At 38.5% G+C, this 25,491-nt stretch overlaps 1 protein-coding gene across 1 annotated transcript; it reads left to right on the forward strand.

Moving 5' to 3' along the window:
- The first annotated feature begins 6,348 nt into the window (after window positions 1-6,348).
- On the forward strand, window positions 6,349-24,610 carry LOC113527870 (ethanolamine-phosphate cytidylyltransferase). Its single transcript, XM_053239416.1, has 13 exons — window positions 6,349-6,669; window positions 12,502-12,590; window positions 13,082-13,243; window positions 15,510-15,580; window positions 15,900-15,980; window positions 16,072-16,113; window positions 18,218-18,356; window positions 18,461-18,543; window positions 19,321-19,398; window positions 19,482-19,547; window positions 19,665-19,730; window positions 20,237-20,325; window positions 22,919-24,610. Exons 1-13 carry the CDS (start codon window positions 6,542-6,544, stop codon window positions 23,031-23,033), a joined length of 1,209 nt encoding a protein of 402 aa, XP_053095391.1. The 5' UTR covers window positions 6,349-6,541; the 3' UTR covers window positions 23,034-24,610.
- The last annotated feature ends 881 nt before the right edge of the window (window positions 24,611-25,491 follow it).

The following is a 25,491-nucleotide window of genomic DNA, read 5'->3' on the forward strand; positions in this document are numbered from 1 at the left end:
GGCAGTTTTCCCAACAGGTTTTCTCAGCCACATAATAGACATGTGCTGAAGCCATGGCTTAACCCTTTTTTAATTATCATTTTCTGCATATTTTCCATGTGCATGCTCTGTCGCTGGGCTACTCGGGTGTTCCTCCCTTTCTGTCTATGTTTATATAAATTCACTGCCGATAAACTGCTGGTAAGGTTACATGACAGTATTACATATTTACTAATGTTAACTAGCTAGCCTATTAGTCAGCCAATTCATTTGTAACTAGCATTATCTAGCTAGCTAGTAGGTACAGTCCCCTCCAAAAGTATTGGTATAGTATGGCAAAGGCCAATTCCTTTGTTTTTGCTATATACTGTAGACATTTGGGTCTAAAATCAAAAGATGAATATAAGAATGTAGATCAGAATTTCAGCTTTCATTTCCTGATATTTACATCTAGATGTGTTAAACAACTTACAACATGGTACCTTTTGTTTGAACCCACCCATTTTTCAAGCGATCAAAAATATTGGAACATATGATTGACAGGTGTTTCTTGTTGCCCAGGTGTGCCCTGTTAGATTGATTGTTTAAACAATTAATAGCTCTGAATGTCTACTCTTGATTTTAGCAGGTCGGCCAAGGAAAACAACAGCAGTTGATGTCAGAAATATTGTGAGAGCTGTGAAGAAAAATGCAAAAACAACAGTCAGTGACATCACCAACAAACTCCACAGGGCAGGGGTGAAGGTACCACAATCCACCGTTTGACGAAGACTTTGAGAGCGGAAATATAGAGGCCATACCACAAGATGCAAACCACTCATCAGTAGTAAGAATCAGAAGGCCAGATTGGAATTTGCAAAGAAATGCAGAGATGAGACACAAAAGTTCTGGAACCAAGATTAACCTCTACCAGCATGATGGAAAGGACAAAGTGTGGAGAAAGAAAGGATCTGCTCACGAACCAAAACATAAAAGCTCATTGGTCAAGCCCGGTGGAGGTAGTGTCATGGCTTGGGCTTGCATGGCTGCTTCTGGAAAAGGCTCACTAATCTTTACTGATGATGTAACTCATGATGCTAGCAGCAGAATGAATTCAGAAGTCCACAGAAACATTCTGTCTGCTAATTTACAGAGAAATGCATTCAATCTAACTGGGAGGAACTTCATCATGCAGCAAGACAATGACCCAAAACACACTGCCAACACAACAAAGGACTTCATCAAGGCAAAAAAGTTGGTAGTGAGCACTCTAGCTTCAGTTACAGTTGTAACTGGCACAGAGTTTATAGGTCTACAACCATTTAGAAATTTGTGGGTAGGAAGAATATTTGAAAATCTCATTGGATTCACAAACTGTATGATCTATAGTTCAGATTGGTAATGCATATTCAATTATAAAATTATAATAATTTTAAGGTCCATACAGGTATTTCCATTTTATATTCAGTAAACCAGTGAATGAAATGAATGCTCCAACTGACAAAATGCATCACAGAGCAAGACATGCCGCATGTGCAGTATCATTTCTGACATAAATCCAGCTTGGCCTGACCAGTTACCAGCTGCCAAAACACAGGCCAAGCTGATCAAGCTGCTAGACCATCTTTACCAGCTGGTAAGTTATTCTCCAGCTTCCTTATTACTTGACTAAATCAATCGATAAATGTTTCCCATTTTCCATTTATTTTCTTAAAAAAGACTTGCCTACAATTTAGCATCAGTGGTGATATTTTGAAAACTACCTGCACTGATATGCTGGCAAAGAGGACCTAGCAGGGTTAAAAAGGGCTTAATCTGCAAACCACAGGTACCTGGTTTGTGTTGATTGACATTTTAAGACTTTTAATGTAGCTGTACTCGACATTATTGGAAATTTACTCTTTTGTCCAGCAAGGTCCATATCTGACTGCCTGCTTCTGCCCAGATAAGAGTGAAAACCTCCTGCTTCACAAGGAAGTCCTTGTGAGTTTTTGAGTCCTGATGTACACCATGACAGTACTGCCCTCTGCATTAAAATAGTGTCTGAGATGGCTCTTTTTTCAGATTTTTTCACTGACCTCATGTGGCCATAGGACATAAAAAATACCAGAATAGCCAAATACCAGAATTTCAGTATTCAAAGACCTGTGCCTCAAACAGTTAACCAAGTATTAGATTACTTGGGCACATCCCTAGTCTATAGACCCCTTTGGTGTTTGTAAACAAAAAGAAATGAGCATGCAACCTGGGTGTAAAATGACCCGAGCAGCCTAGTAACCTGATGCTACTTATAATCTGACAGAAGAATCTATCAAGAATTTTATTTATTAATTGCATTGACATAATATAAAATGTTATCCACTTATTGTTATGGTTTCGCACTAAATGACAAGGAGTGCTTCTTGGCTAAATCACCTCGTTCAAATGGTGTAACTCTAGAAGATCCTTATAGCTTGGCATCCTGTCAGTGGCTAAATGATCCTAAGCATTGGCCTAGCCTGCAATAGCCAGAGATACACTATATGGCCAAAGGTATGTGGACACCTGAACTTTGGGAGGAACTGGAATGCTGACTGCAACCCAGGCCTTCTCATCTATCATCAGTGCCTGACCTCACTAAGGTGCTTGTGGCTCAAAGGCCAAATCCCCACAGCCACGCTCCAAAAATCTAATGGAAAGCTTTTCCACAAGAATGGGGGTTACTATAACAGCAAAGAGGATCTAAATCTGGGATGTTTAGTAAGCACATCTAAACATATATGTAGTGTACATGTATATCTCATAGAAATTCTGAGCATTTATACTATAAAGAAATTAAAGGCATACTTTGAAAGTCTTGAAGTCTCTTGATGCCTACTTTGTTATTTGTGGGCATGTTCAAGATGCAATGTTTTCCAATTACAACTTCGAGGACGTCGTGGCGCTGAAAGTTGAGGTGCTGCCCAGCCAGATGCCATAAACAAAGTTAGCTAGATAAATGTGTCCATCATAGACAACTCTTCAGTAACAACGTGACCTATGTATCTAGCATTAGCTAGTTACTTGATGTAGATTTTATGCAAGATACGTAGGTTTGTTAAAGAAGTATAAATTAGACGTTAGCTAGCTAGCAAGCTAAGCTGTTAAAACCAGCTTCACTGAAATGATAGTTAGCTACTTAGATGAAAAGACATGGGCACTGCAAAGACAGACCAATTGTTCCTCCTAATTGCCTGTAACCATAACCGTTTTCTGCTGGCTTAGAAAGCTGCCGGTTCCAATAGTATGCAGTGAAAACGAATTACATTTCTATAGACTCCCACTTAAAAATTCTATAGACTCCCACTTAAAAATTTCTATAGACTCCCACTTAAAAATTTCTATAGACTCCCACTTAAACATTCTGTGGACTCCCACTATGTTTTTGCAAATTTCGGTTTGCTCTTAAAAATTTCTGTAGACTCCCACTATGTTTTTGCAACCAGCTGGGATTTATACTAATACTCTTTCACTGGAAAACATAGCTAACCAAATGCTTAGTTACAAAATGCTTAGGTCTATTTATTCAAAAAAGGCCCTAAGCATGCTGCTGTAAAAGTTGAAATCATTTCGGTAATGAAGATACTTAGCTTAGCCCTATCTCACTGTCTAATAGCTCCATATGCAATTTAGCTAACTGCCCATGTCTGCTAATGTTTAGCAAAAAAATATAAAATTTTTCATAGTGTGCTCTTATGACCATTTCACCATAGAAACTATGACACTTAGCTTGGCTTTATGTGTGATATTTTCAGTGATACTCATCTGATTTGGCAGCGAGATCACCTTGCGTTATCCAGCCTGTTTTCTCATCTTTCCTGATATGTCTTTTTAGTGAGTGGAGATTCTTTTAATTTCCTCTTCCAAAAGAGTTTGAGATTGTGCAGCTGTTTGCAATGATAGTTTATCACATAAAATATTTTTAGGCATGATTCAGTACTCCTTTGAGAAAAATAGGAACATATCTACTCACCTGATCACACAAAAATTGGTTAAAAGACAGTTTTTTTTTAGTTTTTAAATAATCTGCTTATTGTACAAAAAAAGAGAACAGAAAAAAGCACAGGTGCACCTATAAATTCAGATTATATTAATATACAAATTAGAAAACACTTAACTCTACACATCCTTAACACTTTCTCCTGGTAAACTGGATTTGCAGGGCCAGTATCTGAATATTGGAGTGATGTCAGGGTATTAGCCTATGTTGTGATGCTGATATGATGCTGGGTCCTCTGAGAAATATTTTAAAATATCAAGGGCCTTGTATTTTTAGGTAAGGGTTCAATAAAATTAAATATTACATATCATGTGTTTGTTGGCGCTAGATACTACTACTACTACTACTACTACTAATAATAATAGTATAGTCACATTAATTGGTTTGATGCAACTCTGTCTTGAAAAAAATGACCTGTGGCATATTTTGTGAATATTATATTAATATTCTGAGATTCTGAGATCAGGAATATTAATTCCTGAGATTTATGAGAATGAATATCATCGCTGTGTTAGGAAATTGTGCCGTTTGGGTAGCTTCATCATCTGCACATGACACACTCTTACAACACTCTTCCCTAAGGGTTCCCAGTAGAACCTTTTTAGAGAGGTTAGAATTTGTCTCCTGAACCCTTAAAGAACCCTCACAGAACCTTGTTTTTTTTTTTTACTATTTATATGGGAGTGTATGCCTATAAAACCACTATGATTTTCATACTATGAGTTGGACTCCATCTGCTGGTGCACTGGAAGAAGGAGCACCAGTCTATGGAAAGCAGCTCTGTTCAATTCAACATTATTAAGTTCCTATTATATTCAATATGGATTTAAATATTCTGTTTCGTTCGATGCATATTTTGAATGTCTTGCAGGCATAGCACACCATTTGACAACCAAATTTTGCAGATCAAAATGTTAAGTATTATTACAAGTTTATAAGTACAAGTATAATAGTAGGTATTACAGCATAGAGAGACCTTAGACAGTATATTAAAACTGTTGAACTCCTAATAACCGAGACTGGCTAGAACAGCAAAACCTCATTACACACTACCAGTATCCTTTAATTTTATGCCATATTATCATGTGTGTTATTCGGGCGAAGCTTATAATACTATACAGAGCTCTTTAAACTTATATTATGTAAAATAATTTCTGAACCATTAATTAACATATTACCTGTTATCTGATATTCTTAGACTATAAAGTGACCAGATATCAAAATGGATTTTAGACAATAATATACACTGAAAATGTATTATCATAAGTAGGTCTAAGAAAGGATATTACTATAGCACGTTCAAGTTCAAGTTCAAGTTCAAGTTCAAGTGGAGTTTATTGTCATTTCAGCCATATACAAGCACATAGTGAAACGAAACAACTTTTCTCCAGGACCAAGGTGCTACATAAGATGACACAGAACAACACAGAACTACAAGCAACTACATAAATTATACAGTAAAGTGCACAAGTGCAAACATGTGCAGACAGCACAAGACAGTACAATGACTACAGCGCCGACCAGTACACAGTTCTGTTTAAAAGTGAACCTAGTGACAAATAGTGCAAAGAGTACAAGAGTACAATATAAGTAGTTGAAATAGTGTAAACATAAGTGTAGACATAAGAGTAGCAGCCTATGAACAGTATAATATAATGAGTATTTATAGCAGCATAAACATGTGCAAAAAAAGTCCATCCATCCTCTGTACTGCTTATCCTACACAGGGTCAAGGGGAGCCTGGAGCCTGTCCCTGGGGGACACCCTGGACAGGGTGCCAGTCCATCGAAGGGCACAATCGCACACACACTCCGGACAATCTGAAAATGTAGTTTGGACTGGGGGCCTCAGGGGACCATGCAGGCACCAGGCGGGATTCGAACCCTGAACCTTAACGATACGAGGCAAAGGCACTATCCACTATACTACCGTCCCGCCGCCCCATTTCCCCGTTTATGTTAACTAAATTGCTTTACAAATTCAATACGTAGAAAACTGTTATTGCTTTCTAATTACCTTTTTTTTTCTTATTTTCTTTCTTTTTTTTTGGGAAACACGGTGCTTGAATAGACTACTCTAAGCATTTCTCTTTCGAAATATATTTCGAAAAGTGAGCAAGACAAGATCAGGTGCTCATTAACAATTATTATTATTTTAATCCTGAACAATTCACTTACACGGTTCTAGACCTGCGCATTAAACGGTGACTGTAGTCACGTGACGCTGGAGCCATCAATAAAGAAGTGGCCTCGTCTACAGCCGCGTACTATCTAGTGTAAACACTAGCCAATAGCGGCGGATTATTTAGGCATACTACGTAGTACGGTAGTATGTATGCGTAGCTATTGGCTCTGTGTTGACTGGAGGCGCTCATCGTACGACTCCGTGTCCTCGTGACGTCATTTCCCCGGCAAGAAGAGGAGGCGTTGCCCCTGTAAATGCCGAAAACCCGGCTATCCTGCCAAGAGGACGTACGAGCTGTTCACCTTGACACGGTAAATACTTGAATTTCGTCGTCAGTACCAGTAGGTTCGGAATAGAGCGCAGAGAAATTTCTAGACGGTGATGATGATGATGAAGAACGGCCAGCATCAGGCGGGCAGAGCGGGCGAGGAGGCGGAGGGGAAGCCGGTGGCGCTCGCCTGCAGTCCTGAGAAGAGGAGACGGATCGTGCGAGTGTGGTGTGACGGATGGTGAGTTCATCTGCACGGATCATTTCTCTACACTTCCTCAGCACGTGTCTCGCATTTCCCTACAGCACCGGGTTGCAGTGAGCGGCTGGTTAAAGCTTTGCCTAGGATGCGTTCGTGTAGAGGTCAAATGCGATAGTTCAGTGCGCCTCGTGATGCGCCTGACTGCGGAATTTCCTTCAGGAGCTCACGCGCCGTCTGCATGAGCTCTCTGAACACCTTGCAGACGTAAAACTGTCCACACGTCCTCCTAGCACACATCATCAGATGCACCTAGTTCATGATATGGCAGGGAAGATACACACCACTGCTGCATTCATTGCCATTACTCATCATTCCTTTTTCTCTGCACAAATTCCAGGTTATCAAAGCAATAACTGCATTAGTCCACCATAAGCCTTCACTTTTCCATGTCGATGGGGTGGAACTCTGAAAAGTACATCTTTTGTTCCTTTAGTATGCATCTTTTACATGATAATGCATTACATGGTAATGTAGTGTAAGGTTAAAATAATAAAAAAAAAACATAACTGCACCTTAAGGACCACTGTTGTACCTTCATTAGCTTGTAGAGTAATACTGTAAAGGTACACACCTTTCACACACCTTCCCAGGGAAAAGATACACACCAAACTTACCAAAGATGTACCCTTGAGGTTACCACTCCAGTAGCAAGTCAATGTCCAGTTTATTACCTTTTTATCTGATGGTATAGGCTACTACACTGCATAGACTAACACTGACCCAATGTGGAACAAATCTTATAAAAATTTAAACAAACACGATCAATTTAGCTGGATTTCATCCAAATGAAGTCATCAGGGAACTGATGAGACAACCAGCTTTGCCTTTCCCCCCTTTCCCCCCCTTTCTTTGAGTCAACTCTTGAATTTTTTTACGAATTTACAATCTGTAGATGTATAATATATATGTACGATATTATATATAGAGAGTAACAGCATTATAGTCCAGTAATAAAGGTTAAGGTTATAAAGTTTAGGGAATATTACCTAAAGAAATAGTGAAACATTTTACCTGCACAGATGAGGAAACACCCTGCTCCTCAAGAAATGTTGTAAACTATTCTATAATTGTCCAACCCACTATATACCCTGATTGATTTTATATACTGTGTGTATAGATATGTAACTGTATATCTGTATACTGTGTTGAATGAGAGTGCAATCACACCACAAATTGCCTACAGTCTTTTAGTGTTTTTTCATGCCACAGAGAAGAATTGTGTCGTATTTGCATGTGCATTGCATTGTCATATGCTTATAGAATTAAATGTACATTCTAATATTAGAAATCAGTCTATAAACACAAGTTTTCATGAATGCACAACTGCATGGCAGACAAAATACTGTCAAAGTGCTTATTATCAAATTATTACATAACCTGATGTACACAATAGTAAATAAAATGTTGGAATGCTTATTAAACAGTCATCCAGACATATGCATATAAGCTCCATTATTGTTATTCATTTTACTCTTGTAATGGACTCTCACACACAACTATGTCCACACAGCAGAAATATCACGTTGGGTGTTCATTCAACACCAGGGTATTTGCTGTGTTTGTGAATCTGCGAAGGGAGAGATTTCCAGGAGAGTTACTAGAATTTCAGGCAAGTCACACTGTCTCAAGTCACTAGATCAAGTCCAGTTCACCACAGAGCAAGTGCAAGTCATCACACAGGCCCTCGTGTGTAACGTATACTACAGCACATAGAAAACACATAGGAAATGTGTCATGGGTGCGAGTTGCTACATATTTTACAGGGTGGGACTAGGTTGAAACTTCCTTTTTGAATGTTTGATATTAATCATCATTTTAAAAGTGTGGCTTTTTGCCGTCTTGGCCCACCGTGAAAACACAAACACGTGAGCCATTGTTTGCAGAATGTGTTTGTGTTAGAATGGCCCGCGTGGAAATGAATGTCACAGTGTTCGGAGGGCAGGCTGCTTCACCCTCACCTGGACCTGGTGCATCTGGCTCCTATATGAAAACCAAAAAAGTCGGGGAAATGCTTTGAATTCATGGACATGCACACCAGGATTATGGTGGCTTTCTCTTGGAGAATTCCAGCCATTTCTCTCCGGCTCCCTATTGTACTTCAGTGGAATGTTGTGGAATTTTTCACATGCCGAAATATTAATCTGTGGAATCAGCAGAGTAAACACGGTGCATCAGTATAACTTCAAGGCCTGTTGATCACATTTGGCTCTCGTCCTCTTCGTTTTTTTTTTTTGTTTGTTTTTTTCCACGTTCAAGGTTTGCAATTAAAAAAAAAAAAAATGCCGCTCTTCCTGTGTGCCATGCCAAATGCAGACGTAGAGTTCATCTCAGTTTATGATTTTGTAGGGCAAAAGTTATTATAGGCAGGTTTCTGGACTTAAGCTGAGATTTGATCTCATTGACTATTTGTTGACAGAGTCCACAACACAGTTAGTCAGACTGACCTGAAATTTAACAGCTTCCTAAAAGTTTAGGCTTAATTTCAATAAACCCATTAATGGTATAATATATTTTCTACAGACTTTTTCTACTGTGCTGCTACTTGTAATCTGTATTATTCAGTTCAAATGTATTATACAACATAGCCTCTATAACTGGACACTATTAGCCATTAACAACAACAACAACAACGACAGCAGCAGCAACAGCAACAACAAGAAGTATTGTTATAATAATAATTTAGATTCCTTTCTCACAGTCATGGTCATTTTAAAATGTATAGTAAAGAAAACCAAAAAGAAGAGGATGACAGGCTAAGAGGAAAAGTGATAGTGACTGGGAACAAATTTAATTTTTTTTAGCTGAAATTTGAAAAAGGGTTAAAGGGATAGTTATGGAAATACAGTGTGGTGAAATTTCCAGATCAGGGGAAATTCATATTATCTATAGCTTATCAAGATGTTATACAAAACTATAGAAGGAAATCACTGAATTCTCTTGGATTATCAGCCAACCTTGGGGTAAATACCTTAAATTTTTCAAATAAACTGTTCCTTTTATGGCAGCAATTAAAAAAAATTGAACACAATTCTTTTAGGGAGAAACTTTTTAACACAGTTGTCTTTACACAGCCTGAACAGTACAAGATGTTGTGATACACAGAGCTTTCAGCACCTGATTACCTAAAATCCAGGGCACAGGTCATCCACACACTGCATGAAAACCAGACTACAGAGCTCTATCAAAATATTTATTATTTTAGACTTGCATAGTGAAAAAAGTGCAAAGATCAGTGAAAAAACAGACCAGTGAGCTGACGTATCAGCCCATAGCTTTCTTCAGTGCACCTGATTACTTCACATAGCGTGTGTATTACATATTCATTTGGGTATTCTACGCAATCAGGGACAAAGTCTCATCTCATCGCCACAGAAACATCCAGAAGACCAAAGTCTGCTCATCCTAAGAATGCCTTTTCCCTTGTTGACATAATCAGGTCTGGGCAAAGTGCAGGATCAGCTGACATTGACAAGTTAGTAAGTAAGTTAGTAAGTAAGTAAGTAAGTAAGATTATCTCTCCTTGCTCAGTTCTGGCTCAACACCAACTGCATGAATGGAAATTTTGAACTGGACTGTTATGAGTCCCGTTGACCCTTGACCAGAAAAATTGCCATGAATCAATTCTATCATATATGGCACATGTAAAAGTGCCTGAGGCCCCTGGGTCAAGTATTAAAATTTTAACAGCTGATTTTCACCTGCTTTTTCTGTCCTTATTTCAAAACCTTTGAAGCCATAAGCTAATTCAGTATCAGTTACCTGATTATTGTGCAAAGCTCTAATTGGTCTTTCTGGAGGTGATCTTTTCCCTGATTAGTGGAGCAAGGAGCTCAGGTGCTGTTTGGGTGTCTGTTAACCAGTTCCATTACTTAATATTTCATGGTCCTTTGATGATGCTGTTGTTGTGATCATGAGCCTTCTTAAAGAAACAGTGGAGCCTGACTGGCAAGGTCTTACTCTCCATGATACACACACACACACACACACACACACACACACAAATACCAACCGTAACCAAGCACCGGTTACATCCACCCCTCCCATTCAGTTCCCAGCCTCTAAACAACTCTTCATATAGGGCTGGATGTGCAGCTTCCTTCAGCTTCATTTGCAGCTTAATCTTGGTTCCCAACTCAGTTTTTTTTAAATGTTGATTCACTATCACATGAGCAGAATGACTCCTGCACTGCAGATGGCCTGATTTGTCTTCCTGATTCAATGCGTTGTAAGTTTAAAGGGATGCTTAACCAGAAAATGCTAATGTTGTTGCAAAGTGATGAAACCATATGGGAAACAACATCATATGCTATTGTGCGAAGTGACTTGTAGTGGTTGTGGTAGTGTAGTGGATTTGTCTTGATTTATCTTGATAACATAAAACATAAAAAACCCTGGTTGGTCAGGTGTTGTTTCTTGTGTTTATAAGACTAAACCTTGCTTCAAAAGCACTTCATACATGTAAAGTGATATTAGGACTCACAGTTGTTGCTTTATTTTAATGCCATGTGATTGATGTTTTGACACAATTGCATAATTTTATTGTAATAGCAAAACAGGCCAAGACCATTTGCACAGTGATTCTACTTCACCTCCCCTAACCTCCAAGTGCAGTATAAATACCACTGTCATACAACCGTATTACCGCAAGTAGACCATAAGGAGCTATACACTCAGCAGTTTGCTACTTATCTCTACAAATTTGCTCTGTGTTGTTGCCCAGTACACTCATCTCTCATTTTCCCTACACTGGAATTCAACGACAGACACCAGCTACGCCTACGTGCTCACTACCTCTGCACTGATCGGCTTTTGTGGAGAGCAAGTGGGATGCTTTACTGAAAATAAATAATGATATTAATGTTGCAGGAATGCAAACTCCAGTTTCACCACTGACCCCCAATATTCTCAGGGCTTAGGACTTTATCATCAGGTCTTTCTGACCCGAGAAGTTTGTTCTTTCTTGGACAAAGGCATGATCATAAAGGTAGACCCTAGAGCTCAGAAGAAGAGCAGTGGTTTTCATCCAGTATTGTATTTAAGGTGCCTGAACTAGTTCCCAAAGACTTCTTTTCCATATGCTAAGGACATTTTCTCTGTTGTTCGCTTCATGAGTTTGTCTGGGTTTTTTCCGGGTTGTCCGCTTTTCTCCCAACTCCCAAAACCATGCCAGTAGGTGGACTGGCTACTCTAAATTGCCTCTAGTTGTGGACAAGTGTGTGTGTGTGTGCACATGGTGCTCTTTGATGGACTGGTGTCCCATTGAGGATCTATTCCAGCCTCCCACCTAGTGTTCTTGGGAAAGACTCCGGATACACAGCAGCCCTGACCAGAATAAAATGAATGAACAGACTCCATTACTAGCTGTTGCTCTGTATGACAGTTTGTAGATGACATTTGCCATAATATCTAGAATCCAGTCTAGCTAATCTGATTAGGCCATCTGGCTAATCTGGATGGAAGGAATCCATAGTCTACTTCAGTAACTATTTGTATTTAGATTTCACAGAATGCCCCATCTTCCATATGTGGTTTGTTACAAAACAACTGCATATTGCTATCAGACATTAACATTTTTACTTTAGGATCAATCATGCTAAGTAACAAAATATAACTAATAACATTTAGGCTTTGAAGGATTTTAATTTGTACAGACCGTATATATATATATTGTACAGACCATATATTTTAATTTATACAGACCATATATAGTAAAAATGTTTATAGAAGAGCTTTGTGTTGGATGGTTTTTGGACCACCTGTCATGTGTGTGTGTTAAGATTTAGTAACTGTCCTTGTTTGACTTCCTCTTAGCTACGACATGGTCCATTATGGACACTCAAACCAGCTACGACAAGCCAAGGCTATGGGGGATTATCTCATTGTGGGAGTGCATACTGATGGTAAGAGTTGTCAGTCACACCACACATACATTATGGAACCTTCACCTAGCTGAAGATGAGAATAAACAAACAAGCACAAGCAAAGGCTAAGGCTTTAGGCAATTAGAGTAGGCGTGCATGTAGACATTGCCCAGGTATGACAAATATGACTTCTAGAACAGGTTTTGGCCTGCATTATGTTTGGTTTTCAGGAGAGACCATTAATTATAATTAGTATTTTAATAACATTGTTTATCCATCCATAAATATCCATAAATACCTTACTAAAATTCAGTAAAAGTGTCAGAAGGTTGTCTTACCATCTTTACCATCTTTGTAGCTAGCAGTAGCCTATTGGCCTTTAAAGCTAAGACTTAAAACTCCTTCTCATCAAGCAAAAATTGTTAAACATGAATTAGATCTTTTTGTCGCAGATTATTTTTCCTTTAATGGCATTATGTCACATGTCTGTGCCACAATGATTTTTTTATTCTGTCCTCCCTTATCTACAGAAGAGATCTCAAAGCACAAGGGCCCACCCGTCTTTACACAAGCCGAGAGGTACAAGATGGTGCGTGCCATCAAATGGGTGGATGACATAGTGGAGGGTGCCCCCTATGTTACCACTCTGGAGACTCTGGACAAGTACAACTGTGACTTCTGTGTACATGGAGGTACAGATTATCTATATTCATGTTTGCAGCAGGCATTATAACCTGCAATGATTAACAACTGCACTGATGAATAAGTTTGTGCTTTCAAGTTGTGGACCAATATTTTTTCACAAGTTTAAAACACATCACTGACAGCAAGCATATTTGGCCAAATGACTATGGGATTCATGAAATTGTTCAAAATGAAAATGAAAGTTCAGGCCAAGCTGCTGTTAATAGCACTGAAATCTCTCTCTGTCAGCACTGGCTCAGAATGCCTACATCTCTAAAACAACACACCAAATTGCATTATACATTCAGGTCTGGAAGTATTTGGACAATGACAGAGTTTTTGTGATTTTGCCTTTATACACCACCACAATGGATTTGAAATAAAACAATCAAGATGTGATTAGACTTTCAGCTTTATTTTAAGAGGTTCCACAAAAATATGGCATTTACCATTTAGGAATTACAGCCATTTTAAGCAAAGTACCTCCATTTTCAGAGGTATTTGGACAATTGACTGACAAGAAGTTAATTGACCAGGTGTGATCCATTCCCTCATTACTTCAAGACAAATGAAGCAGATAAAAGTTCTGGAGTTGATATCAGGCATTGAGTTGGCATTTGGCAGCTGTTCGACTGGAGCTACCAATATGAAGTCCAAGGAGATCTCAGTGCAAGTGAAGGAGGCCATCATTAGGCTGAAAAAACAACGGAAGTCTATAAGAGAGATAGCAAAAACCTTAGGTGTGGCCAAATCAACAGTTGGGTACATTCTTAAAAAGAAAGAAACACTGGTGAGCTCAACAACATCGAAAGACCTGGAAGACCATGGAAGACAACTAAAGTGGTGGATCGCAGAATCCTTTCTTTGGTGAAGAAAAACCCCTTCACAACATCAACAGAAGTCAAGAATACTCTGGAGAAGGTAGGCATATCATTGTCAAAATCTACAATCAAGAGACGCCTTCATGAATGTAAATACAGAGGGTTTACAACAAGGTGCAAACCACTGGTAACATTCAAGAACAGGAAAGCCAGATTAGACTTTGCCAGAAAACATCTAAAAAAGCCTCCCATGTTCTGGAATAAGATTCTTTGGACTAATCAAACCAAGATTAACTTGTACCAGAATGATGGGAAGAGAAAAGTATGGCGAAAGAAAGGAACAGCTCATGATCCAAAGTATACCACATCAAGTGTCAAACATGGTGGAGGCAGTGTTATGGCATGGGCATGTATGGCTGCCAATGGAACGGGCTCACTGGTGTTTATTGATGATGTGACTGCTGACAGAGGTGGCAAGAATTCTGAGGTGTATAGGGCTATACTCTCTGCTCACATTCTGCCAAATGCTACAAAACTGATAGGACGCCACTTCACAGTGCAGGTGGATAATGACCCTAAACATACTGCGAAAGCAACTCAAGACTTTTTGAAGGCAAAGAAATGGAATATTCTTCAATGGCCAAGTCAGTTGCCTGATCTCAACCCAATAGAGCATGCTTTTCACTTACTGAAGACAAGACTGAAGGCAGAAAGACCCACAAACAAGCAGCAACTGAATATGGCTGCAGTGAAGGCCTGGCAAAGCATCTCTACGGAGGAAACTCAGAATTTGAGTTTTGAGAACATGGGCTCCAGACTACAGACAGTCATTGACTGCAAAGGATTTTCATCCAAGTATTAAAATTATGGTTATATTTACAATTATGTCACTTTGTCCAAATACCTTTGAGCCCCTGAAAATGGAGGTACTTTGCTGAAAATGGCTGTAATTCCTAAATGGTAAATGCCATAGTTTTGTGGAACCTCTTAAAACAAAGCTGAAAGTCTACACTTCAATCACATCTTGATTGTTTTATTTCAAATCCATTGTGGTGGTGTATAAAGGCAAAAATTAGGTATAATTTTGTTCTGCTATAGACCTGTAAAACAGATCCTTTCCAGTACTGAGACATGGTGCAATACGGTTTCATAGTGGATGCAGTGCTATGTTTGGCTCTAATTTACTGTAGTGTATATTTGTCATCTAGAATGCCAGACTATGAAGGTGATTGATATTGAAAATATCAATCATCTTCATACTCTGGCATTCCAGATGACAAATGTACCCTACATTAAATTTGAGCCAAACATAGGCTCTGTTTCTCAGGATTTTGTTGGCTATGGAATATTTCATTTTGTGGGCTATGTTTAGGTTTATAATTTGTTTTGGGAGAAATCTCTTCCAGATATTTGCTCTTGCTGTTAAAATGTTAACATTTCTCCGTCCTTTCAGATGACATCACTCTGACAGTGGACGGAAAGGACACATATGAAGAGGTGAAAAAGTCGGGCAGATACAGGCAAGTGTCAAACTGGTCAATGGTATAAAATATTCATGCTGTGATAACCATGCAATCCAATATCACGATAGTTATTCAGGATGCATGATCCATAGTCATTCATTCAGTCATTCATCTTCAGTAACTGCTTTATCCTGGCCGTGGTTGCGGTGGATCCAGAGCCTGTCCTGGGAACACTGGGAATGAGGCGGGAATACACCTTCGAATTCACTTTCGTACACCCATTCACTCCTAAGCATCTCACAGTAGGAATTCTGACCTTATTATCTCATTTAATCGTGAACCATCTTCCAAGTGCTGAATTAAATGTCTTTTGCAGAGAGTGCAATAGGACTCAGGGTGTGTCCACTACAGACCTGGTTGGCCGCATGCTCCTGATGACTAAAGCTCACCACAGCAACATGGTGAGTCTCCTTTTCTTCTTCTTTATACCACTCCAGCCTGCTTTCTCTAAAGAAATGATTGATCTGTTCCTGTTTTTTGCCATCCTTTCAGGGAAGTTCAGATTATCAGCAACACACGGACAACTTTGGAAGGGTGAGTGTATGGCAGGATTAGAAGGATGGGGACTCATTCATGGATTTTGCCATTTAATTCTGCCTAATTCTATGTGTCCACCTTTAATTCTGCCTAATTCTATGTGTCCACCTTAAAACTGTAGTATGTACGTTTTTATGTAAAAAAAGAAATAAGTATCACCTGTGAGACAGTGGGGAAGAAAATACTCTATGACTGGTCTTACATGGTTTTGCACTGGGTGTTTCGCTGTTAGGTGGATTGGCTACCCTAAATTGCATCTAGGTATGAATAAAGGTGTGAATGTGTATGCATGGTGTCCTGCAGTGGACTGTCCTATCCATAGTGTATCCAAGGTGGAGGTAGGGGTTGGTGGGGTTTGACTAAATCTGGAATAGAATGTTCAAAAAGCACATATGGGTGTGATGGTCAGGTGTCCACAAACCTTTGGCCATATAGTGTATTTCTATAAGTGAGACCTTTAAATCCCCCAAATTTGCATGCTCTCACCCTGATATTATCAGTTTTAGTTTTTGTAGAAGCTTATATTTGTATATTTGCATATGACTGGGCCATAACCATTATACATATGGGTTTAGCAAATATTTCACATCCCATTTGTGTTACTTTGTGTTGTAAATATGCTTAATCAACAAAGGCCTTCTTTTCCTCTGTTGTACATTTTGTTTTTCTACCCACGTATTCTCTCCTACCCCCCTTATCCATCCATCTTTGCATTGTGCTTTCACACAAGAGTGCCAACTTGGCGTAAACACTGGACTTTATTGTGGCATGGGTCGCAGCTAGAAAGACGCGAAGCCACAGCTGTGAATCAGATCGAACAATGTTCCCAAACAGGACACTACTGAATTGCTTTAGTTGCATAAAACTGGCAATTCATTAATAACTCTGTAAAGGGAGAGAACAAAGTGACAGCAGTGCTGGGATATTTTCCTAGAGGATTTAGTCTTTATTAAAACTATCCTCTACTGATGAGCTTCAGAGTCTTTGACAGCATTTTTTCAGTTCTTGGAAATTCTAGAGAATTAGCCTTCCAACAAGGGAGCAAGTGATAAAAACATGGAGTAATCCTTGGTTGCATTCACATTAGCAGTTAAAAGTGACACAAATCTGATTTTCTGGCTTAATGTGACTCGACTTCACGACTGTGTGGACACAAAAATCCCTTCTTTTCAAATCAGGCCTGAGCCACTTTTGTATGTGTTTCTAAATTGCATACATATTCAATAAGTGTCCATGCAACATGAATGAGAACAGTCAGATCGGAATTTTTGTCAGTTTTTCCCAGTACACTTAAATGTGTGTGTGAATATCACTGTCGTTATCATCATGCAGTGTCGTCAGCACAGCAAAACAGCAGTGGAGAACAGCAACAGCAGTCACCATATTCAGTGGCAGGATGGAGAAATTAATTTACATGATTTGGGGAATTGAGCAAACCAAGCAAACCAGCAAAGGAACCTAGAGAAAGTGAGGAGTGGTTTATCAATGTGTGCATTTGGGTCATAGTAGGAGTCAGGTGCATTCACATTAAAGACAGATATAGGCAGCCATTTGTGATCATTTATCCAGGTCCCACTGTGATAGACTTAATCTCCTTTACAAGAGGGCCTCAATGAAGCCAACAATGCATAGTTTAAAAATAAAAAGTAAAATGAAAAACGCAAAGGCTCTACAGATTTTCTTCTTCTTTTGGCTGCTCTTGTGAGGGGTCGCCACAGCAGATCCTTGGGGCACGTATTTGATTTGGCGCAGTTTTTATGCCAGATGCAACCCTCCCCAGTTTTATCCAGGCTTGGGACTGGCACCGGGAGTGTCTTGTGCAAACCCAGTGGCTGGGGTCGGTTCCCTGGCCAGGAATCGAACCCAGGCTGTGGCGGTGAGAGCGCCAAGGCCAAACCACTAGTCCTCCAGGGACCCGAAGACTCTACAGTTTGCAATCAACTTTAATCAACATTAAGCTTCCATGCTATGCAGTACATAGCATATGAAGACAGTAAACTGAGTCAAAATAAGATCCTGAGTCAGTGTAAAAAAAAAACATCCAATCTCTACAAAAAATATTAAAGTTCTTTACTGTGTTTGCTACATTTTGATCCCGCAGGGTCCAAAGGGTCACAGCCCCTGGACAGGGGTGTCTCAGTTTCTGCAGACGTCCCAAAAAATCATCCAGTTTGCCTCAGGGAAGGAGCCGCAGCTGGGGGACACCATTATATATGTGGCTGGAGCCTTTGACCTTTTCCGTATCCTCACAGACTCGCAACAGATCCATGCACAGTTGAGATGATATTACTTTTATTATCTTTTCATTTTAAAATGTGATTTAATTTGACTTGACTTTCTTCAGATATTGGCCATGTGGATTTTTTGGAGGCAGTGTACAAGCTTTCAGACAAGCCATATGTTATTGTGGGGTTACATTTTGATCAGGTAAGAGAGATTTCATAGCATTTTAATGCTTTCTTGGAGTAAAGTATTATTAAATATTATACCACAGCGCTGTAGAATTCTCAAATCTGGTTAGTCAGTAGGTTTTTGATTAATTTTCTATATTTTATATTTCTGTCTATTGCTTTGGCAGTAGTGGCTATAATTCATAAATAAAATAACATGTTTATTTTAATGTGCTTGATCTAATACGTTATCATTTCTATAGGAGCAGATAATTCACAGAATGACAGGCACTGCACATTATCTAAGACTAATAAACAGATTAAAAAAATGTCTTGTTTCAAAGAAAAATGTCTTACTGATGATATGATTACGCTTTCTATAAGTTTATTTAACATTTATGGAAGGCATCTTTTCCAACATGGGAGAGTCTTTAGGACAGAGGACTTTTTGCAGTAACATGACAAGCAGAGAAAAAAGAGAGACTAGTTCATAGCTGCTATAATATAATAAAAGGAACTATTATATTGTGGAAGTTTCCAGCATTAAATATAACTATAAATGGTTAAAAATTATGATGTCATTCATTAATAAATTATAAATTGTAGGAAATCAGCATCACTGATTATTTTCCTATAACATTATACTCTCACATGTTTTTATTCCTTAGTTCTAAGATAATGTATATATAATACAGTCTAGTATATAGACATTATTGATTAGTTGTAATATTGTTTTTCATGCAGTAACATTCCCTTTTACAAAACACTGAATATGTATATAAGGAATGGTATACACTATTTTTTTCTTTTTTAGGAGGTGAACCGCTACAAAGGAAAGAATTATCCCATCATGAACATCCATGAGAGAACTCTGAGCGTTCTGGCCTGTCGGGTGAGTCGGCTCTCTTCTCACATTTCACACTAGTTTTGTCGAAAAACCACATTTTTAATTTGTGATTGTTTGCCTTTTTGAAGTACGTCTCAGAGGTGGTAATTGGAGCTCCATACACAGTTTCAAAGGATTTGCTGGACCATTTTAAGGTATGAGTCAACTATTTTTTGGGGAAAAAAAGAAAAAAGATATATGCTTTGCAGTCATTGTGTGCAGAGTTATATCAGTTTGGGTTTGAGGACATGCCTAATCCTTCCATTGTGCAGGTGGATCTGGTTTGTCATGGAAAGACTGTAGTGTTTCCAGACAGAGATGGCTCAGACCCCTATGCTGTGAGTACTCAATGTCTGACCAACAGTTTCTTTTACATTTTTCACCACATTTAATCACTGCCAGTTCCCAGCCCATTATATCTCCTCAGAAGGACGAGGTATGTGAAGCCAGCTACCAGGTGCTTCCGTTTTACCAACTGCTCATGCAGTCAATGAACACGCTTGAACGAAGAACTGTTTAGGGAAGGTGCTATATGCAGTAAAGAAAACTGATTATTACATTTTTACTACAAGTTTTCTGACATCTCATTCAAAATACATACCAACACTTACTGAAATCTTAATAAACCCAGTGTAATGCAGTAAGCTGATTATAAATACATTTACTGTACCGTTTATGCATTTCTAGCATGAGGTCTAACTAATATTTTCATTAGAGCAGAGAGTTACAGTATAATAATGAATTTTAATGTTCAGTGTGTAACTTTAACTCTGTAACTTTTTAACTATGTAACTTTAACTGTGTAACTCTTGGATGTGGATGTGTGCACTGGCTTGTTGCACAGGTACCTAGGAGAAAAGGTATACTACGGATTGTGGATAGTGGAAACACCCTCACTACTGATGACATTGTTCAGAGGATAATAAAAAACAGGTGAGTTTTTCTTTCTTTCTATTTTTTTTTTGTTTACTGACATGCTGTATGCTGATGTGAACAAGGCTGTGTGCCAAAACTAGCAGTGTGCACTGATTAGTCCCAGCACACACTCATCGGAGAAACACTGTGATGGAGAAATATTGTGATGAAGTATTTCTCCATAATAAGAAAACGAACATGCTTTATGTGAATGTGAGTGCATGGTGCTCCCGTCACATCCAGTGTTCCCGATATGGGCTCCAGATCCAACACAACTCTGCCCAGGATAAAATGATTACTGAAGATGAATGAATCAATACTTAATACTGTTACTAGAATTGCCAAAGGTGTTTAACAGGGACTAGTTCTCTAACAATATGTCAGTAATGATGCGTGTCCTCAAATGCGTTGATGTCATAAGATTTCCCATCGGTATGAGTTTTGCAGAGTGAGGCAGTAAACGTGCACTATTACTGCCATATGCATCCCATCCAATGTGTATTCCTTCCTCACTCTGGGAGACCCTTTTTATAAATGGCAAAAATTGTACACTCTTAAACTTCACATTTACTGGTGATCCTACTTATATACATATATATATATATATATATATATATATATATATATATATATATATATATATATATATATATATGTGTGTGTGTGTGTGTGTGTGTGTGTATATATATATATATATATATATATATATATATATATATATATACATATATATATATATACACACACACATACTCACCATCCACTTTAATAGGAACACCTGTACCCCTGCACACCTGCACAGCATTATGTGGCAGTAGCCTTATGCATAAAATCATAACAGGTTAAAAGCTTCAGTTAATGTTCACATCAAACATCAGAATGAAGAAAAAGTATGATCACTGTGACTTTGATCATGGCATGCATGTTGGTACCAGAAGGGCTGGTTTGAGTATTTCAAAAACTGCTGACCTCCTGGGATTTTCACACACAACCTTCTCTAGAGTTTACACTGAATGGTGCAAAAAACTAAAACCATTGAGTTAGTGACAGTTCTGTGGGTGGAAATGCCTTGTTGATAAGAGAGGTCAGAGCTCTTTACAACTATGGTGAGCAGAAAAGCACCTCAGCATGCACAAAACATCGAACCATGAAATGGATGGGCTACAACAGCAGAAGACCGCATTGGGTTTCACTCCTGTCAGCCAAGAAAAGAAATCTGAGGCTGTCATGGGCACAAATTCACCCAAACTGCACAGTTGAAGATTAGAAAAAAAATCATCTGCTCTTTTTCCAGTCTTCAACTGTCCAGCTTCCATGAGTCTGGTTTTTGTTTGACGTGTCTTTTGCAGTCGAGGTTTGATGTGTCTTTTGTGATGAGAGGATTTCCTTCTCACCATGGTTGTAAAGAGTGCTTAGTAAACAATTCTTTAATGGTTGTATTCAGGTCTAGATATCTCACTGTCACTACCTTCTTCAGTGAAATTGAGCTAGGTAGCTAGCAGCTTAGCCGGCAGACACTAATAATTTTTTACACTACAGGAAAGACTGAGAATTAAACAGACCAACAGGCCAGAGCAAAAGATGAAACAAATAAAGCAGAACATGTACACAGATATATACACTATGTGGCCAAAAGTTTGTGGACACCTGCCCATCAAACCCATATGTGGGCCTTCCTGAAACACAGTTGTTTAGGATTTATTTGTATGCTGTACAGTTTCCCGTCAGTAGAACTAAGGGGTACAAACTTGTTCCAGCATGACAATGCCCCTGTGCACAAAGCAAAGTCCATGAAGACATGATTTGCCAAGGTTGGAGTGAAGAACTCGAATGGCCTGCACAGAACCCTGACCTCAACCCCACTGAACACCTTTGGGATGAACCGGAATGCCGGCTGTGCCCCAAACCTCCTCACCCAACATCAGTGGCTAAATGGGCAAATCCCCACAGCCATGCTCCAAACTCAAGAGGAAAGCACTCCCAGAAGAGTGGAGGTTATTATAACACAAAGGGGGGTGTTCAGAAAGCACATATAGGTGTGATGGTCAGGTGTCCACAAACCTTTGGCCATATATTGTACTTTAATAATAGACACATGTGCGTCCTCTATTTTACAAACCACTAGCTGACCCTATTTATAGTTTAATTCAAATGTCCAAGTTTTGCCCTATCTTGTACATGTGTATACTTCCTCTTCACTGGATTAGCATTTTAGACCCCTTTTTTTTAAAGAGCATTACATAAGAAATAATTATCTTTTAATGTGTTATGTATTTTGTGTGCATTCTTTTGTCTTATTTGTTGACTTTTTTTTAAAAGTCATTTTTAGGATTTAGCATTTTTTTAAAATTTGATTTTCAAAAGTTGTAATTTTGTTCCTTTTTTCCATTTCATATGAAACAAAAAATGACACTGTTCATTACAAAGTTTATCTTTAAATATCCAGTAATTCTTCAATATTTAATATTAATATCAAACCATGCCTAATAGACATCAGTTCACAGTGTACCATGAAGTGGACAAGGCTTTGATAGTCTCCACTTGTTTTGGAAAGTCATTTTATAAAGGCTTCTTTAAAAACATTGACAAAACAGAATTTTTCGTCTGCCAGGCTGCTGTTTGAGGCCAGGAACCAGAAGAAGGAGGCGAAGGAGATGGCAGTGATCCAGGCCATGAAGCAGCGGGAGGAGGACAAGGCTAAAGAGAGATCTCAGGCTGTGCTGTAGAAAAGCTCAGTTTCAAGTGAAAACACTGACTCAAACCCCCCCCCCCCCAGCCCTCTTCGCAGTTCCACCTCCGACGTGTCCTTATCCACTCTCCATTACACTGGAGTAGTTCCTCTACTGTGTGTGTGTGTGTGTGTGTGTGTGCGAACCACCAGCAGCTGTGACAAAACTAAGTGTTAGCAAAACCTTTGTAAACTGCTTGTTTTGTTAGGAGTGTGTCAGGAAATGTGTGTGGCTGAAAACCCTCCTCCGTAACAAGTGTGTGTAAAGAGAATACTTACATGCCGCTCTTAGCGCCACTCATAACCCCCTGCTAGTTAACAGGACAGATCAACACACTCAGCTATGCCACAGTGACACACAACTAAACAAATATGATTTTTATATAAATGTCACAGAAAATCCGTCTAACTTCCCTGACTTTAATTTACGAGTATTTCGATAACATTTAGCCAGACACTCATATTCAGAGAAACTGAAAGAGGACTGCTTTGTAGTCCTGAAAACATCTTCACACTAGTACAGATGCCATTAAGATAAAACCCTGTGAGAGAGGAGTTTGTACAGGTATAAAAACAGAGTACAAGATGAACTTATTGTATTTTTTATTTTTTTTCATTACACAATCATCTGAATGTTCCCATTGTAAATCTCCTTGCTGCTTGTAGCCATTCGTTAGTGTTAAAACTGTACAGATGATCTGAAAATACATTGTATGAACACTATATGAAGCCCTGTTAGAAGGGATTCTTACTGTTTTAAGGGTTTTTTTTAAAATGATGGCAGTCCTGCGTGAACAATACATGAGTTCTAGCATTTGGGACAATATGGGTCAAGCTTGATTCATGGTAATGAGACCATCTCTTTAATTGTATGTATATCTGTTCAGGTCTAGGAGAGAGAAGGTGTGAGTGTGTGTGTGTGTGTGTGTGTGTGTGTGTGTGTGTGTGTGGGAAGACATCAGGACTTTTGTGACCCTCACCGGCACTCCGGATTTAGTGTTACCTCTTACGAGCTGGATCTGTTGTCACACCACTTGCAGCATATCTGTCATCATATTGTAAATATGTATTTTATATAACATGTACCTAATATAATAGAGCTCTTTATTTGTCTCAGATTTAAATAAGCTAAGCTGGCAGAAGTTTTTTTTTTTCTGCATGAATCACTGTAACAAATTTAAGATTATTCGAATACAGAATTAATGATTGTTTAATTCTGTCTCTTTTAATGGCACTGACATAAACCAGAAGATAGAAGATCATGTCTCAGGATGGCTTTGTTGTCCATTTTTACCCTGTTATTCTTATTTAAATACTTTAATTTTTCTTTCCCACACATTGCCTATATAGATCTAATCTAAGACACAAGAATGCATAAAGAAAAAGTGTCTCAGGGTCTTCTTTTTGAAGACATTTATAATTAATAAATTATATAGAAGTGTGTCCCTGCTGTGGATGATGTAGCCTATAATATTCTGCTAACTTGGGGCATTTCCGAAACTAATTTCAGGTGTATTTATGGATTTTTTTCCCAAATAAATGATTAATGTATGTGTTTCTGTTTCTCGATCCTAAAACATGAGCTAGTCATTATGTAGTGCACCCTTTTTTGTGTAGCTATGACTGAAAGTATAATGCACAGTGCAGTTTGAAGACTACATGTCTTATAAGGAATAGGGCGTAGTCCATGAATTGTCTAGTACTCTTTTAAATATGCAACTTATTGCAGCTTTTCAGACTATTTAAAATAACAGTAGTTGGTATAACACTAAATGACACATTCACATTTATTTTTGCCCCTCTTAAAGATTTGGGAACTGAATTTAGTCCACATGTTGATACTAGGCTGGGTAAAGGCTGCTGTGTTCAGTCACTAGAGGCCGCTGTGCATCTTAAAATCAATTACAAAGCTGCAAAAAATGATTTTTAGAAGAAAATCTTGTAACTGCTAGAAATTATTTCACTGTACTAATCTGGCAGTTTCAGTACAATCATTTGCCTTTGTACTGAATATAAGTCCTATTGTCATGTGTACATTATTAGGTCAAATAAATATCATATTACGTAAATATCAAAATTATAATTAGACTAATTATCATTAGTCTAGTTCCATGTATGTTGTCAGGAATATCAAGTATGTCCTCTATATATGCTACCTCTGGGTACAGTTATTTAAAAACTGTAAGATGACACAGCTACAGTGGGGTCCAAAAGTCTAAGACCACACTGAAATTTAATATTTAATATTCAAGATTCTGCACTATTTCTAGGTCCCTATTTACATGTAATCACATTTGTGATACTGACCATGTTAATTGCTTTGTATAAAAAGTCAGATTTTCCTCTTTATTGAAGCAGATTAATCAGATTAATCTCTTCTATTCAAGCAAGTGTTCACACGACACTCTGATGGATTTGATCTAAAATGGATCATAAGGTTTTTCACAAACTCGTGG

Source organism: Pangasianodon hypophthalmus, chromosome 13 (genome assembly GCF_027358585.1).
Source record: "Pangasianodon hypophthalmus isolate fPanHyp1 chromosome 13, fPanHyp1.pri, whole genome shotgun sequence".
In the NCBI taxonomy this organism is placed as follows: Eukaryota; Metazoa; Chordata; class Actinopteri; order Siluriformes; family Pangasiidae; genus Pangasianodon; species Pangasianodon hypophthalmus.